At 40.1% G+C, this 18073-nt stretch overlaps 1 protein-coding gene across 5 annotated transcripts in view; it reads right to left on the minus strand.

Moving 5' to 3' along the window:
• TMTC1 (transmembrane O-mannosyltransferase targeting cadherins 1) overlaps nucleotides 1-18073 on the minus strand; it is a 282996-nt gene that overhangs the window by 140237 nt on the left and 124686 nt on the right. For all 5 annotated transcript variants that reach the window (XM_081250082.1, XM_081250081.1, XM_081250079.1 and 2 more), the window contains one exon: nucleotides 669-750. In XM_081250082.1, the coding sequence (XP_081106208.1) occupies nucleotides 669-750 (82 nt within the window). The remainder of the gene's footprint in view (nucleotides 1-668; nucleotides 751-18073) is intronic.

The raw sequence follows: 18073 nt of genomic DNA on the forward strand, positions 1-18073 counted from the left end.
CCAACTCTCAAGTGCTCTCGAGCAGACCACTCATGCAAGGGTTATTTCAACCCCAGGAAACATCTTTTGTGTCTACTCGGTGGAATTTTATCACTGATGGTGCTATCCTGTTGCAAAGGTGCATAAGACAACCAGAGGCCAGAGACACTTCTGTGGCGATAAGTTCTGTTTATAGAAGAATCCACTCACACAGACCTTCTAGATGTCATTCTCATTTCAACAGGACCAATTATGTTGTTTCTGTTAAAGTCAGAGGGAAATCTTTGCTTCGATAAAAGGTAAAAGATTAATTTGGGGAGGTAGTTAAGCCTGGACTTTTTCCCATGAATATCACTGGCTTATTTCATGAATGCTTTTTATATAAGTGGAGCACTAGATAACTGATACAGCCAGGTTTGTGTTGCAGAGACAACACAGCATCAGCACCTTGAAAACGGCACCAAAAATATTATAGTTAATATTGTTGGTGTCATTGAGTTCACATATCCCTAGAATGCTTCCATACATACATTCCAAGGCTTTGTAACGTTTATAGCGTGTAAATTCTTTGATCTTAAGATCATATTGTTAGACGCTACTGCTGACTCAAACAATCTGGATCATGTGTCTGAGTCAAATTAAAGTGAAATATTTCTTATCAGATACTTCAAAAGCATATATGTACTTACATAACTGATGACCAAAATGGCCCTTTTTAAGAATGGCCTCATGGTAAGCAAGAAATTTCTATTGCGGCTTGCTGTCAGATACCTGAAACAGGAAAGAAAAAATATCTTAAATAAGTGTCAGAGTCTACCACAAATAATGTTTTCCTTTCAGTGTGAATAGATTAGCTCAAAAGAAGGCTGGAAAGGATCATAGCTAAGAGCACGGCTTCTGGAACCAGACCACGTGGGTTTCAATCCCCCAGCTCTGCTGTCTACTGTCTGGATGATCTTGGGCAAGATTTCTAACATCTCTGCACATCTTTCTCACTTATAAAAGAGTGGAAAATAATAGTATCTACTTCACAGGAAAGTTGTGCAGAATAAGTGTGATAATATATGGAACACAACCTAACCGTAAACCAGTTAGCTATAAATATTACTATCCCATCTAATCCCAAATAACCCAGGTATTCTGGCAACTATACTGATTACACTAGTCACAGGGATGATCTTAAACAAAATAAGATTTAATTTGCCTACTGAATGTAATTTGAGAGGGACAATGTCTTCCAGCCACAAAGCTCACAAATGTCTTATCCCTAAAAAAAAGGATGCTAAGGTTTTATGAGGTTAAGTAATTTATCCAAGGTAACAAAGTTATTAAGCATTGGTGGTCAAACAGAGCTCACCCATATGCAATGGATAATTTCCTCATCTGCCTATGACCTTTGGAACCAAACTAGGTTACAAGACTGTCACTTCTAGAGGGGCAGCAACTTGTGTGGACCCTGCATCTCCCACAGTTCACCCACTTGTACTCATCCACGTAGAAGACATGTGATTGGCTGGTTTTAATAACGACGATGAAAGGGAAGCAAGAGGCGGTTGTCAACAAACTTCAGGAAACCCTAAAGTCCTTTTCACCTGCAGGCACATTTCTGTACAAAGTGTAGGGAAAAAAGTCAAACCGAACCACATAATCCAGCAAACGTTTCCCACCTCACCCTTGTTTCCCCTGCCCTTTTTCATTTTTTTTTCTTTTACTTTTTTTAGTCTACTTTTTCCTCAAAGGAATCCTCCCCCAGAAACTCTTAAAAAATCTGCATTTGAATGTGGTGTCTTCACACAGCAAGGATGTTCTATAAGGAGAGAGATCCTTCTGAAGACCTGAGTGGGTTCGCAGCTCACAAAGGAACGTCTAACTTGACTGCTGACAAAATACATGCGGTTCCTGTTCGGTTACAGCTGAGTGCGTCCAAGTGGCACCGTAAGGAGGAGACAGTGTCCCTAAGAGGCAGGTCCCTTCCTTCCTGCTTCCCTTTTCTTCTTCCAAAAAACAGTACACAGAGCCACCTCTTGGCAGGCTCTGGACTGGATCCACCCCCAAGCACTACCTTCAACTTCTTTCTTCTCCCTTAGCTCTCAAAAGAGAGCTTGGCAAGGAGTAAGGCCAGGAATACTTTCAGCTCTCAGGACGCAGGTGCCATCTTTTCCGTCCTGAAATGGGCTTGAGGGAGTTTACCACTTCCTGAAACTGCACCGGAGATTTGGTGTATGTCTGCATCTGTGCATTTCTTTGAGGCCAAGTCCTTGTCTTTGATCTCCAGTGTCAGCTAGGTCTGTGATTCCAAAAAGTGAAAACACTGCTACGTGCATTTTCTCAGCTCCCCCTGTATCACCATCATGTTCAGGCCAACTCAACAAAGACCAACCCTGGATATTTCTGCTATTCCTTTACAGAATGTGGATAAGTGGCAGAAGGAAAGGAAAGGGAATGGCAGTGTGGGAAGGGAAAGGGGTGCAACACGTCTGAATGAAAAAGTCCTTCTTGGCTTGGTCTGCTTTTAGAAACTTCATTTCTCAGGTTCCCTCTGTTGCTTGTTTATTTTAACACGGTGGAAAACTTAGAAGTGGTTTCCCTTATATAAAACAAACCACAGGGTTTCACATGTTAAACTTAGGTAATTCATATTTTGTTTCACTGAAAGCTCACTGTGACGGTTATTTCAGAGACATTTATAAAGTGTCGCTTTGTTTGCAAATTCTTCCTCCTTGAGAAGTTCTATTTCCTCAAAAAGTTCAGTTAAAGGTGTCAGATAAGATACTCTTTAAATGTAGCATCCCAAAGCAATGAAAGCCTAGAATGACACAGAGAGCCGTGGTTGAAAAAAATGACCTCCTTTCAAGATTTCAATTTCCAGTCGTTGACCAAAAGTAAATGAGAAAATAAGCCAAAATGACATGCCCCCCTATTTTGGTAAGCACTAGGTCAGAGGCTGAGATTACTAGCTCATACACAGAGCAGTCTAAGAGTTGAATTTTCTGCATCTTCTCCTCCTCCCCCTCCTACAATGAAATTGGACAGTGGAATTTTTCCCCCTTAGTCCATGATGTCTGTGAATTAGAAACAAACAACAATAATAACAAAAATAGCAAATAATATGTGTCAGATATAAACGTAAGTGATGTAAATGTACTAATTTCTTTATAATTTCTTTGTAATTTCAACAATTCCTTGAGGAAAAACATTATAATTCCTTTTTTTATTTTTGCGGTACGCGGGCCTCTCACTGTTGTGGCCTCTCCTGTTGCGGAGCACAGACTCCAGACGCGCAGGCTCAACGGCCATGGCCCACGGGCCCAGCCGCTCCGTGGCATGTGGGATCTTCCTGGACCGGGGCACGAACCCATGTCCCCTGCATCGGCAGGCGGACTCTCAACCACTGCGCCACCAGGGAAGCCTATAATTCCTTTTTAATAGAGGAGGACACTGAAAAACTAGAAGTAATACTTAACCGTATTATCAGGTTATCTCAGCTACTCATTTCAATCACAAGTTAATATAGCTGAGCATGACTTATAAACACAAGGATATGCAAATGCCATCACTGCTAATTTTCAACTTCAAATTCTCCATTGTTTTCCCTGCAAAGCCAGAGAACATGCCAACAACCAAACCAAACCACTGAGGAAACCACTAGAATGGGAAGCAAGGGTCCAGGGTTCTATTCTTGTGCTTCAAACTAATTTGTTGCATGACTTGGTAGAAATCTACAGGAGCTTCATTTCCTTGCTATATCAATGACAGTTAGACTCAGTGGTTTCAGTGTCGCTCTCAGGTTCAAAATATTATGATCCTTGGATGTTCTCACCAACTGATGACATCAAAGATGCCAAATAAAAAAAAACATAGAAAAACCTACTGACATTTTTAAAAAGGAATGCCAAGCAATTAGGGTGAAACAAATACTAGTTGATCCCTCACTTTTAAGTAGACCCTTGAAATTTGCTGTTGCATATGAAAAAGATATTTTAACATTAGCTTGGGGTATCGGCATTACCATATTCTGCATTTTTAACAATTTTTGATTTTAGGCAAATAAAAGCAAGATCAAGATTATCCAAAATGAATTTCCTAACCTGTGCACCTCACACCCCAAGTTTTCTGACCCCAAATTTTCTAACTACTAACACCCACCTCCTTAGTTGATCATGTTCAAATACTCAGAGCTAACTGGGACTTCTCACTGAAGTTACCCTCCATAGATACTCAGTCCTCAAATGCCATTGAGAGGTCTTAGGTGAGACCAGGACAACCTGCCACCCGAAGTTGTAAGCAGCTTTTTTCAGGAAAGAGCTCTCTGCAGGAGGTCCCTTTTGTCTTGTCACTTTAGCAAAGCTATATTTTAACTAACCTCTGGCCGAAACCTTTCAAATCTTTTGATCACACAACACTCTGCCTAACCTGTTGGTTCTTTCCTTAGATCAAGGAAATAGAAATGAAGAATAAGTAATGAACAGATGACCAGATCTCTTCCTTAGCTTCCCCTTCAGTAATCTCATAAACAAACTGTGTGAACAAGATAAGCATCTAAGAAAAGATCACAGGGGGCCCACAGGCCTGCGCACAGTGGGGGATGGCAATGACCCTGACCCCCTATTTCAATGATTAACTGAGATTACTTCCCCTTTTTCCCTTTAAAAACTTTCAGGGCCACGCAGAACATTCAGAGATGGTTTTGGGACGTAAGTCCACCTTTCCCCCAGATAACCAGCTTTCTGATTAAAGGAACTTTTCTGTCTCTACCAGCGCTTGTCTCTCGTATCCGAGATCTGAATTCGGTAACAAAGTCACCAACCCTATAATCTTTTTTTTTTTTAATTTAATTAATTTATTTTTATTTTTGGCTGTGTTGGGTCTTTGTTGCTGCACGCGGGCTTTTCTCTAGTTGCTGTGAGCAGGGGCTACTCTTCGTTGCGGTGTGCGGGCTTCTCATGGGGTGGCTTCTCTTGTTGCAGAGCACGGGCTCTAGGCACTCAGGCTTCAGTAGTTGTGGCTCGCGGGCTCTAGAGTGCAGGCTCAGTAGCTGTGGCGCACGGGCTTAGTTGCTTTGCCACGTGTGGGATCTTCCCAGACCAGGGCTAGAACCTGTGTCCCCTGCATTGGCAGGCGGATTCTTAACCACTGTGCCACCAGGGAAGCCTCCAACCCCATAATCTTGAGGGTTAAATGAATGCTTATTATTTTAAATCACTGAACTTTAACACAGAATTATTGTGTTAATAGCTAATTGATACATACAGCAAGATGATCAATAAATGTTTAGGGACCCTAATAGAATTTTTTAAATATTTATCTGCCCCTACTCACCCTCTTTTCTTTATCTGTGTTTTCCTTACCCTCCAGTGCTAGACTGGGTACAAAATATGAACTCACTGCTTGGGGTTTGGACAGTGAGCTGAAAGATTCCTGGTGGATTAAATGAGCATAGTATATTAGACTATCCAGCCCTTCTCAGAAATCTGATAATTTTTGCCTTAATGACAGCTCCAGTGGCAAATATCTCAGCTACAAGTTATTACTATTTAATAATACACTAATAAATTGGGACTCACTGGTGGTCCAGTGGGTAAGACTCCGTACTCCCAATGCAGGGGACCCAGGGTTCAATCCCTGGTCGGGGAACTAGATCCCACATGCATGCCGCAACTGAGAGTCCGCATGCCGCAATGAAGATTCCACATGCTGCAACTAAGACCCGTTGCAGCCAAAATAAATAAATAAATAATCAATATACTAATAAATATAATAATAATATACTAATATACTAATAAATTATAGAAAGCTATATACAAAATTCCTTCTAGAACACCTGTCATACTAATTTAATTTCTCCTGCTCTTTCAAGGTAGTAAAGAAAATTAACAAAGAGTCACATACTATGACCAAAAAAAGGAAGAAAAATAATTTGAATTCAGGGCTTTTTAGAGTAGGAGTTTAGAAATCCTGCTTCTCTTTGAAACCGAGAGAGAAAAGATCTCTCAGTTGACCAAAGTAGCAAAGACATAGCTCACATTAGAAAAGATGAAAAGATTAACAGAAACAACAAAAGAAATTTAAGTGTCTTCGGTTTCTCTCTTTGATTGCACTCTTCTTGAACCCACAAAGTGCCTCACCTAAATTGCAATAACCAGTGGCATTCTATAGAGGAGCTGAACTACTTTTGATGTCTTCTTTGATATTCAAATGCAGATTCCAAAGGGAAGGAGCTGTTTTAAGACAAAATGAATTTCTAAATTCAATCTACTCAGAAACCCGAAGTGACTTTCAGTACCCCATTCTGTGGCTCTGGTAACATTTCGTCTTGAAAATTTAAACTCAACTCAGCAAGTTACTTGCAAAGAAATATTTACTTAGATTATCACACATAGAATAGTGGAAATAAAGACAGAGAAGGCAAAGGAGGATATGATTTCAGTTCTTTTAACCATTCTGAAAATCAGAGTTAGAAATGGAAGGGATCGAAACAGCTCAGGTAGTTTTACAGGTGAAAAGAGAAAAAGCCCAAAAATGTTATTTGACTTGCAAAAGGTCACGTTCCTTTAGTGTCAAAGGTCAATGAGTTCAGGCTTCATTAATTTAGTCAGAGGGGCTAATTTATAGTCCTGCTGCAATGAATTAAGTCGGAGGCACCAATTCTTATTCTTTCTATATGTAAACCAAAAATTCAGTTTTGGTGATTATCACTCTTGCTTGTCATTAAAGTAGCAGGTTAGTTTCAATTCATTAATAATAGGGGATACTTAATGCATTTAATATATGTCAGTCACTGTGCTAAGTGCTTTACCTTTTTTTTTTTTTTTCGATACGCGGGCCTCTCACTGCTGTGGTCTCTCCTGTTGTGGAAGCACAGGCTCCGGACGCGCAGGCTCAGCGGCCATGGCTCACGGGCCCAGCCGCTCCGCGGCATGTGGGATCTTCCTGGACCGGGGCACGAACCCGTGTCCCCTGCATCGGCAGGCGGACTCTCAACCACTGCGCCACCAGGGAAGCCCGTGCTTTACCTTTTAAATCTCATCTAATTCTCATACCAGCGCTGTGAGTCCATACTTGTCCCCACCTTGTTAATGACGCTGAAGGAGGTACTCACTCAGGACCTTGAAGCTGGCAAGTGGCAGAGGTGAGACCCAAACCCGAATCCACAGCACCCACTACTCGATACATAAAAGTAAAACGGAGTTGCTTTATTCAGTACACTTTCAACATGGATTATTTATTAAATGGCATTTCTGCTTGGTAACAACACAGTGACTTCTACTTAATTAAAAATGATAAAGTTCATCTGTATCAGTTAGTACCGATCTACAATAAAACCTATAATAAAAACTTTTCATACCAATGAATGGGCTGAGGCAGTGCACAATTCTTGAGGCGTCTTTTAAGAGGTATCCATTTCAACGTTAATGTACGTAGTGATTGCCGAGGGTCGAAATGCAAACTCCATGTACAGTGGGTTGATTCAGAAATTCTAAATGAGAAGAGAAGGCTACAAGGAGAAGGTGAGCTGGGTTAGGAGGGTGTGACTGCACCGTGATATGATCAGCCAGCCCCACAGGGAGGAGCAGCAAGCAGAAACAGAGGGAGATAAGGATGCCCCAAGAGAGGGACAACGAAGATGACACCTGAGGAAGAGGAGGAGTGAATTGGGCGAGGAGAAAACGTGAAAAACACATATACAGAGGCCTAGGATTGAGAGTTGGGAAGCAGGATGAGGAAGGGAGAGACGGTCATCTAGCTGCAGGATTTAATAGTGGCAGAAGGCTGAGCGGGGAGGCTGGAGAGGCAGGCTGGGGCCACATTACCATGATCCTTCACATCCCACTGTGGAGTCTGGGCTTTGTTCTGATGGCTGTGAGCAGTCAGTGAAGGGCTTGAGGCAGAGAGGACCCAATCTGATTTTCAGAAGTGGGGCATCGGCACTGTATGACACTGGTACCGTGTCTACACTGAGGTCCATAACAAAGAGCAAAGGGCCCAGAAGTCCAAAGGGGAACATGGTGGACAGAACTTATTCTGGAAGTTTCTGAGATATCAGATTTAGAAACAGATGGGAGGTTCTAGTCCAAGTAGGTGGAGAGACCTTTTCATAAGGATAAATAAGAAAAGCTTGTGTTGTTACGTCTATTTAGCAGTATGATTTAGGTGTTAAGTTTCTTCTTAACATACTTTAATTTTATGTTAATTGGTCATTAATTTAGTGCATGTATAAAATCTTTCTACTAACCAGAATATTTAATTTGCCAAAATAGGAACGTATCACAAGAAGATGCGTATTATGTATTCGTCTGGCATTTTCTATGTCAAAGGGCTTTTCAACCCAGTCTAACATTTAATCCTCCAAAGATCCACATGAGGTTGCCAGACAGACAGCGCTGGCCTCATCTTGCAGATCCAGACCTAGTGAGCAGTGAATCCAAACCAGAACTGACTTTTCTGATGCCCGATTGCATGCCTTTTAACTGTCTCCTCTCCAATGATGCTGAAAGACAGCACTTGCTATGGGTTCTCCCTTATGTCCATCAGTCCAAACTTGTACACCAGAGTCTCTAAGAAACCCATGGAAATGAAATCACTGCTATTTGCAATACATATTTGTGCAGATACACAAGTAAACTTTTGCACTAAGAAAGAGATTAAAAACAAAATATAATCACACCTTCTGATTTTATCCCCGTTATTGGGATAAGTGGGCTGAGAAATTCAAGTACAACTAAGCTAGTGAAAAAGAGTATTTGATATTGGATTGTCCTGGTGAACTGAAGAAACACACATTCTGTTAACAGTAATAACAATAATAGTAGTGAAAGTTTTTTGTGCCCCTGGCACAGTATAATCCTTAGCACAGTCCTATAAGATGTACACTCTGAGTATCTTCCTCTTACAAGGGGAAAACCGAGGCATTAATGGTCAAGTAACTTGTCCCAAGGTCCCACAGGTAGTAAGACAGAAGAGTCAGAATATAAAACCACCCTGTGCTCTTAACCATCAATGCTCTGCTATCTTTCAATCACTGCCCACTAAATCTGTTTTCAACTTCCAGGAAGATGATTAAATTTCACATACTACTCTCAGAAGTACAAACGTATCAATAACATGTTTTAAAGGATGTTAATTCAGGATACTAGAAAATACCTGATCAATTCAGGAAATGAACAAAAAGGCTGCTACAACTACATCACTGTGAAAAACAACAAGCTATTCCAACAACAATATTTAATTTTTTTATTATATGTTTCAGGTTACTGCATTATAGTTCAACATCTGTATACACTACAGAGTAATCACCACCACAAGTCTAGTTATCATCCATCACCACACAGTTGACCCCTATCAGCCATTTCCCCCACACTCCAACTCCTCCTCCTCTGGTAACTATTAATCTGTTCTCTGTATCTATAAGTTTTTGTTTTTTGTTTGTTCGTTTTTTTTTAATTCCACATATGAGTGAAATCATACATTACTTATCTTTCTCTGTCTGATTTATTTCACTTAGCAAAATACCCTCAAGGTCCAAATGGCAGGATTTCATTCTTTTTAATGACTGAGGAGTATTTGATGGATGCTTAGGCTGTTTCCATATTTTGGTTATTGTAAATAATGCTGCAATGAACGGAGGGGTGCCGAAATCTTTTTGAATTAATATTTTGTGATATTCAGATAAATATCCAGAAGTGGAATAGGTGGTTCATATAGTATTAATAGTTCTACTTAATTATTTTGAGGAATCTCCATACTGTTTTGTACAGGGGCTGCACCAATTTACAGACCCACCAATAGTGTACAGCAGTTCCCTTTTTTCCACATCCTCTACATTTGTTATATCTTGTCTTTTTGATACGTCATTCTAACAGGTGTAAGGTGATATCCCATTGTGGTTTTGATTCACATTTCCCTGATAATTAGTGATGTTGAACATTTTTCCATATGCCTGTTGGTCATCTGTAGTCTTCTTGAGCAAAATGTCAATTCAGATCCTCTGCCTAATTTTTAATTGGGTCGTTTGTTTTCTTGTTGTGTTTTATGAGTTCTTAATATATCTTGGATATTAACTCCTTATTGGATATATAATTTGCAAATATCTTCTCCCATTCAGTATGTTGCTTATTTGTTTTTATGACAGTTTCTTTTACTGTGCAAAAGCTTTTCACTTGATGTAGTCCTGTTTTTTTGTTGTTGTTGTTTATTTTTTATCTTGCCTTTGGAATCATATCATAAAACATATCATAATCAAAAAAACATTGCTAAGATCAAAGTCAATGAAGTTACTGCCTACATTTTCTTCTGGGAATTTTATGGTTTCAGGTCTTATATTCAAGTCTTTAATCCACTTTGACCTAATTTCTGTGCATGGTGTAAGATAATGGTCTGATCTGATTCTTTTGCATCAGTTTTCCCAACACCATTTATTGAAGAGACTGTCCTTTCTTCATTGTATGTTCTTTGCTCTCTGTTGTATAGTAATTGTCCATAGATGAGTGGGTTTATTCCTTGACTCTCAGTTCTGTTCCATTGATATATGTGTCTGTATTTGTGCCAGTACCATACTGCTTTGATTACAATAGCTTTGTAGTATAGCTTGAAATCAGGATGTGTGACACCTCCAGCTTCGTTCTTCTTTCTCAAGATTGTTTTGGCTGACAGAGGTCTTTTGTGTTTCCATACAAATTTTAGAATTAGCTTTTCTAGTTCGGTGAAATATGCCATTGAAATATTGACAGGGATTGCACTAAAAACTCAACAGTGAAAAGCTGAGTGTTTCCTCTAAGATCAGGAACAAAACAAGGATGCCCACTCTTGCTGCTTTTATTCAACATAGTATTGGAAGTCCTAGCCACAGCAGTTATATAAGGAAATTGCTTTGGGTAGTACAGGGATTGCTTTGGGTAGTACAGACACTTTAACAATATTAATTCTTCCAATCCTTGAACATGAACTATCTTTCCATTTTTTGTATCTTCTTCAATTTCTTTCATCAGTATCTTACAGTTTTCAGTGTACAGGTCTTGTATCTCCTTGGTTAAATTTATTCCTAAGTATTTAATTTTTTGATGCAATTGTAAATAGAATTGTTTTCTTAATTTCTCTTTCTCATAGTTCATTATTAGTATATAAAAAGACCACCGATTTCTGTACATTGATTTTGAATCCTGTAACTTTACTGAATTCATTTATTAGTTCTAACAGTTTTTTGGTGTAGTCTAGGATTTTCTATATATAGTATCATATCATCTGCAAATAGTGACAGATTTACTTCTTCCTTTCCAAATTGGATGCCTTTTATTTCTTTTTCCTTATATAACTGCTGTGGCTAGGACTTTCAATACTATGTTGAATAAAAGCAGCAAGAGTGGGCATCCTTGTTTTGTTCCTGATCTTAGAGGAAACACTCAGCTTTTCACTGTTGAGTATGATGTTAGCTGTGGATTTGTCATATATGGTCTTTATTATGTTGAAGAACATTCCCTCTATACCCACTTTGTTGAAAGATTTTATCATAAATGGATATTGAATTTTGCCAAATGTTTTTTCTTCAACTAATGAGACAATCATATGATTTTTATCCTTCATTTTGTTAATGTAGTGTATCATGTTGACTGGTTTGCAGGTGTTGAATGATCCTTGCTTCCTTAGAATAAATCCCACTTTATCATGGTGTATGATCCTTTTAATATAGTGTTGGATTTGGTTTGTTAATATTTTGTTGAGGAGTTTTCCATCTATGTTCATCAAGGATATTGGCCTGTAATTTTCTTTTTTTGTGATGTCATTGTCTGTTTTTGGAATCAGGATAATGCTGCCTCTGTAAAATGCATTTGGAAGGTTTTCCACCTTTTCAATTTTTTGGAAGAATTTGAGAATAGGTATTACATTTTCTTTAAATGTATTATACAGTTTTGCAGTGAAGCTGTCTGGTCCTGGGCTTATGTTTGTTAGAAGCTTTTTTTTTTTTTTTTTTTTGCGGTACGTGGGCCTCTCACTGTTGTGGCCTCTCCCATTGCGGAGGAGGCTCCAGACGCACAGGCTTAGCGGCCATGGCTCACGGGCCCAGCCGCTCCGCGGCATGTGGGATCCTCCCGGACCGGGGAATGAACCCGTGTCCCCTGCATCGGCAGGAGGACTCTCAACCACTGCGCCACCAGGAAAGCCCTGTTAGAAGCTTTTTGATTACTGTTTCAATCTCCTTATTAGGTAATGGGTCTATTCAGATTTTCTATTTCTTCATGATTCAGTCTAAGAAGACTGTAGTTTCTAGAAATCTATCCATTTTTTTCTACTTTGTCCTATTTGTTGGTGTATAATTGTTTATAGCAGTCTCTTATGACCCTTTGTATTTCTGTGATATCAGTTGTAACTTCTCTTTCATTTCTGATTTTATTTATTTGAGCCCTCTCTCTTTTTCTTGGTTAGTCTAGCTAATGGCTTGTTGATTTGGTTTATCTTTTCAAAAAATCTTTGTTCATCTTTTCTATTTTTTTAATTCTCTATTTCATTTATTTCCACTCTGATCTTTATTATTTCGTTTCTTATACTAATTTTGGGCTTCATTTGTTCTCCTTTTTCTAGCTCCCTTAGGTGTAAAGTTAGACTGTTTGCTTGGCATTTTTCCTTGTTTCTTGAGGCCTGTATTGCTATGAACTGTCCTCTCAGAACTGCTTTTGCTACAACCCATAGATTTTGATATGTTGAATTTCTGTTTTCATTTGTCTCTAGGCTTCTTATTTCTCCTTTGATTTCCTTGATGACCTGTTGGTTATTCAGTAGCATGTTGTTTAATCTCCACATTTGTAATTTTTTCCGTTTTTTTCTTGTGATTGATTTCTAATTTCAAACCATTGTGGTTGGAGAAGATGCTTCATATGATCTCAATCTTCTTGAATTTATTTAGACTTGTTTTGTTACCTAAAATGTAATCTCTCTTAGAGAATCTTCCATACGCACTTGATAAGAATCTACTCTGCTGCTTTTGGATGGAATATTCTCATATATACCTAATTAAGTCAGTGTGGTTTAATGTATCATTTCATTTGATGTTTATTGATTTTCTGTCTGGATGATCTATCAATTAATATAAGTGGAGTGTTAAAGTCCCCTACTACTACTATTGTATTGCATTCAATTTCTCCCTTGAGTCTGTTAATATTAGCTTTATATATCATGGTGTCCTTCTGTTGGGTGCATATACATTTATAAATGTTATACCTTCCCATTCAAGGGAGGTCCCCTATGTAGGCTATGTGTCCTCTAGTTGAGATGGGGCCATGGCTGCTTGCTGTGGTATGCTGGTGGGTGGGGCTGGCCTCCACAACAGTTGTAGGGCCTGGCAAGCTATGAGGCTCGGCTGAGGGTGCAGGGGCATGTGGGGCTCTCAGAAAGACATGTGTACTGGTGCTAACAGGTTAGATGGAGATTTCCAAAATGGCACCTGCCAGTGCCAGAATTAGCAAGGTAGCCTGAGGTCATAAACATGATCCCCACCATTGTCTGAGTTCCTGGGGAGCATCCCTCTCCAGCAGATGCTTCAAGACTAGTAAGTGGGTCCCCTTCACCTATGCCCCATGCATTTTTTTAATACAGTGTTTTTATACTGGTTTTTGGTTAGAGTGAGTCTACACGTAAGCCCTTTAAAAGCAGGTTTCCATCCCCTGTAGCTCTATGGCTTTCCTGGATGTCTTCCCCATTGGCTTTCAAAGCCAGGTGTTTTGGGGCCTCATCTCTCCTGTGCAGAATTACAGGGTTGGGGTGCCTGACGTGGAGCTTGGATCCCTCTCTCCTCAGGGAAAGGATCCATACCTTTATGCTCCTTCCGTTTGTGCATTGTTGCAGCTGGGGTGTGGCTTTTTCTTTGGCAAGATTGTATCTCTGTTTCTCCTACCCATCTCAATGCTATCCTTCCACCCTTTGTTGTAGAGACTCTGTTCATCAAGTTTTCTGGTCCTATTCAGAGGGAATTATTCCACATGTAGCTATAGATTTGTTGTGTCCATGAGAGGAGGTGAGTTCAGGATCTTCCAATGCTGCTATCTTAAACCCTCTCCCCAGCAATATTCAATTTAACAAGCAAACTATTGAATATTAGAAGCAACATATGAAAGGATTAAATGCACACATTTAAAATTTAAATAACAGCTAACATTTATTAGGTGCGTAACATAGGCCAGAAACTGTTCTAAGCACATGCATTAACTCTTTAAACACGCACACACCACCACCAACAACAAATAACAACTATGAAGCAGGCGTTATAGCTATTCTCATTTTATAGATGGGGAAACTGAGGCATAAAGAAGTGAATGAACTTGCCTGAGATCATAAGGCCAATAATTAGCAGAACTGGGGCTTGAACCTATGCATCTGGTTCCCTAGCCCATGTCTCAATGCTACACCAACCTTTCTGTACTTTTTTAACAGCCCCAAGGAGCAGTTCACTTGATAAAGGACTACAGGAGTTCAGAAAAGGAAGAAATCAACATGGGCTGGAAAAGGAAGGGAGGATGCAGGGAATAGGCGAGACTCGACCTGGGCCTAGAGGGACAAAAGATAGGAGAGCAGGGGAAGCCAGAAGGGGCTAAGAGCAGGGGTGCCCATATTGCTGCACAGGGACTGGAGTGAGCACAGCCTGCCCTGGGCAATGAGGGCTCCCTGCAAACACAGCAAAGGAGCCGCTACTCCTGTACTTGGTGCACTCCTCAGTGTTTCACAGTCAAGTGTCTGAAATCTGAATGCAGAAAAGTTAAATTGAAACTATAAAACCCGGATGGCTTGAACAGCAGTAGAATATACCTAAATATGATTGATGTTGATTCCATCTGCCTTTTGCTCAGCCACATGTGGGCAAAGCAATCTCACCCAGGCAGCTACCTTTCCCCTAAGCTTCCTCACCTGGTGTCACCCTTGTCATTAGGGCTCCTTAAGTACCTGGAGCAGGACTGCCTCTCCCCACAGTCCCAACTCTGACTTGCTCCCTAGGTACCCAGGACATAGACTGGGCCACCACTGCTAATGGGAGAGGTCATCTTGTGTTACAGGTCAGCATCCTTTCTTGGTCTCTCCTCCACTGTTGCATCCATGTAGAACAGAGGCCAGGCTGGCCCAGCTAGGTCTCTCTCTATCCCACTTTCATGCTTGTAACTGGGAGAGGAACTTAGGCTGGGGTCTGTGCTACAGATCCAGGCAGCTTAGATTTAGGGCAGGGAGAGGAGAAAGTCTCACTTAAACCTTTACAAAGCCACTTTCTCCAATCCAGCTTTCAATCTAAGGCCTTGCATAGCCTACTCATCACCCCCCACCCCCATCCTCACGCACACTGTAGCAACTCATAACAACAGACAGTAAATCCAGAAGCTCCCAAGCACACATGGTTCCATTCATTGAGTTCATGTAGAGGCCAAGGAGGACATCTGGCAGACTGGGCTTCCTGCAGACCATGGCTACTCCTGAAATAAATAACCTCCTGCAGCATTGCCCTTGCTGTGGTCAAAGGCCTGCAGCAGAGTAAGTGGTCTAAGGAAACACAGCACCATTCACAGGGACATAAGCAGTGGTGACACAGGAGAAGAGAAACAAACATCCAGAGACATCCCATTTCCCTGGCTCCAACCCCTAAAGCCCTTTATATTTAAGTCAAGGAGGACTGACTATCGGAGCTACAAGGACCAGAAAGTGGGGGGTCAGCCATTCCTGCGTGATTTTGGCAAACAGTTTTAAAATTCACTTTTCCTACAAGAATCTTACTTTGGGGGATTCGAATTTTATTTCCCTTGGAACTCCATTTTTTACGTTGAGAATAATGTACGTTAGGACGTTTACTAAAAATTCAAAACTTTTAATACTTCAACTCTGGGCATTCTGGTTTTGTTCTTAAATTCCAAAGCTCATGCATACTGAAAGTTCCTGAGGAAACAGCTATAACGAAGATTTCACAGTAAAAACAAGAATCACAGTGGTTCTTAGCACAGAGTACACATAACATAGAAACAACCATTTGTCATATAATTGTCAGAGTTTTAATGTTTGCATATAATGTCTATTGTTATTGCATAACAATATAACTATTATTGCATAATAGTTAGGAATGCATAGTAATTGTCTATATTTTTTTCAAATGCATATTTCTTTGGGTTACATAATTTTTAAAACTTTCTGCTAATTTCCTTCTAGACCTAAGGGTTACATTTTAAAACATACTATAAAAAGCCTAAGTAGAAAAGTTGCCAAACGAACTAGAACTTTCAGTCCCTGTCATATTATTCATATATATATTCATATATTTAATTATATTTATTTATACTTTGCTTATATGTTCCAAACTAAACATTTAGAAAATACTGTTACAATATCACAGTTTGCTAAGTTTTAATTATCTCTGTATATGATGCCTTGTTTGCCAGGTGAAATCTCTATGGGTCCCTCATCCTAAGCTCTCAAATTATGGCTCCCTTGATATACAGGGGATGCTGGACATGGTGAACCTGGGAGACAAGGCAAGCCCGTTAATCTCCCTTGGTCTCGGGAACCTCAGCCATAAAATGGTCATCATAATTTCTACCTTACAAGGTTGTTGAAAGGATTTCAATGAGGTGAGGTATGTAAGGTGGTCAAAACAGTGCCCAGTTCATAAAGGCACCCAAAATAGCCATCTTTATAATAGTGACCACAATCCAGCTGAAAATGCTTAAACCCTATGGCTTATCCTTCATGGCCACAAAACAAAAAAATGTGAAGTTCAGCTAGGATAAGGATGGAAAAAGGGTTTCATCTCTCTCAAGTTCTATCAGCTCCCTCCTTCCTGGAAGGAGAAGGGAAAGAAACAAAATATTTTCCTAGAAGACCAAGCTTTCATTTGGCTTTTGGCATTCTTCTTGTTCATGGGGCTCCTTTAATTCAGCTTGGATACTGAAGTCAGATGCTCAAATGCAGGTTGTTCTTGCACGAGTGAGCTGAGGAGTGGAATTGAGGGGACGAAAAGGGCTCATGCGCCAATCAACAACCGTGCGCCCCGGTGCTGGCTGCATCTGCCCTGAGGAAGGGGGCCTTTCTCCTAATTCACCCCAAAGGGCAAAAGGTGCCCTGGCCCAAACATCAACCACCCACCATGCCTCGTGCCCACACAGATTTTTCCCCTTCATATAAATTCCGCTACAGGCCAACAGCAGCCCTGATCCATTATTATTTAATACCCACTAGACAGCTCCATTGTCCTAATTACTTCCAGAGCCACTTGTTTAATCTAGTTTCCATTTCCTTTGCAGCCAATTTCATTTTCTCACTGACATGCTATATTTCCAATCACCAAACCATGTGCAAAGTCACTTAATGTTCAATTAAAGAATAGTGCTTCTTTCTGTCTTAACTCAGCTGAGTTTCCTTTGCAGATTCAGCCTAGTATTTTGCACAGAAGGCATTTAGTTCATCAAAATGAAATTTTAAAAATCCTAATCATGTAAGTCTTAACACTCCCTTTACAAACCCCACTGATATCAGGGCCCAATTTGAGACAGCTATTTTAACAAATGCATTTTTCCTGTCCTAAACTAATCTTAAGCCCAACTAAAAGTCCTCTGAAAATTGTCTAGTCTGAAGTTTCCCAAGCCTAGAGATTTCTATACACGAGTCTGGACTGACATCAAGTGTGACCAACCAGTCCAGTCTTCCTAGTACTGAGGAGCTTGCTGGGACATGGGACTTCCAGTGCTCAAACTGGGAATGTCCTGGGAAAACCAGGAGGAAAAGGTCACCCTGTATGCCATCCTCTAGCAGGTTAGTGGAGTGCAGCAGAATAAAATGCTAAGGAGTAACCAAACCATAAATTCTGCAAAATTAGTTTTTTTCTCCCTGCTATAGACACACACACACTCTCTTAATCCATGACTTGCTGTTCCTTATGAGTGAGAGTTTAACCAAAAACAAGTGTTTCTCTGCTGGAAGATATCTACTAATTGGTTGAGCTTGTTAATTCTGGAAACATGAGAACTAGAATTTTCTCATCCATATTTTCTAGCTGTGGGACAAATCTTTTCTACTTGGGTAAGCCAATATAAGGTATTCTTTACAGTATCATTTTGTTAAAACAACAAAAAGAAGAAGG

This window comes from Mesoplodon bidens (genome assembly GCF_964165515.1).
Source record: "Mesoplodon bidens genome assembly, chromosome: 11".
In the NCBI taxonomy this organism is placed as follows: domain Eukaryota; kingdom Metazoa; phylum Chordata; class Mammalia; order Artiodactyla; family Ziphiidae; genus Mesoplodon; species Mesoplodon bidens.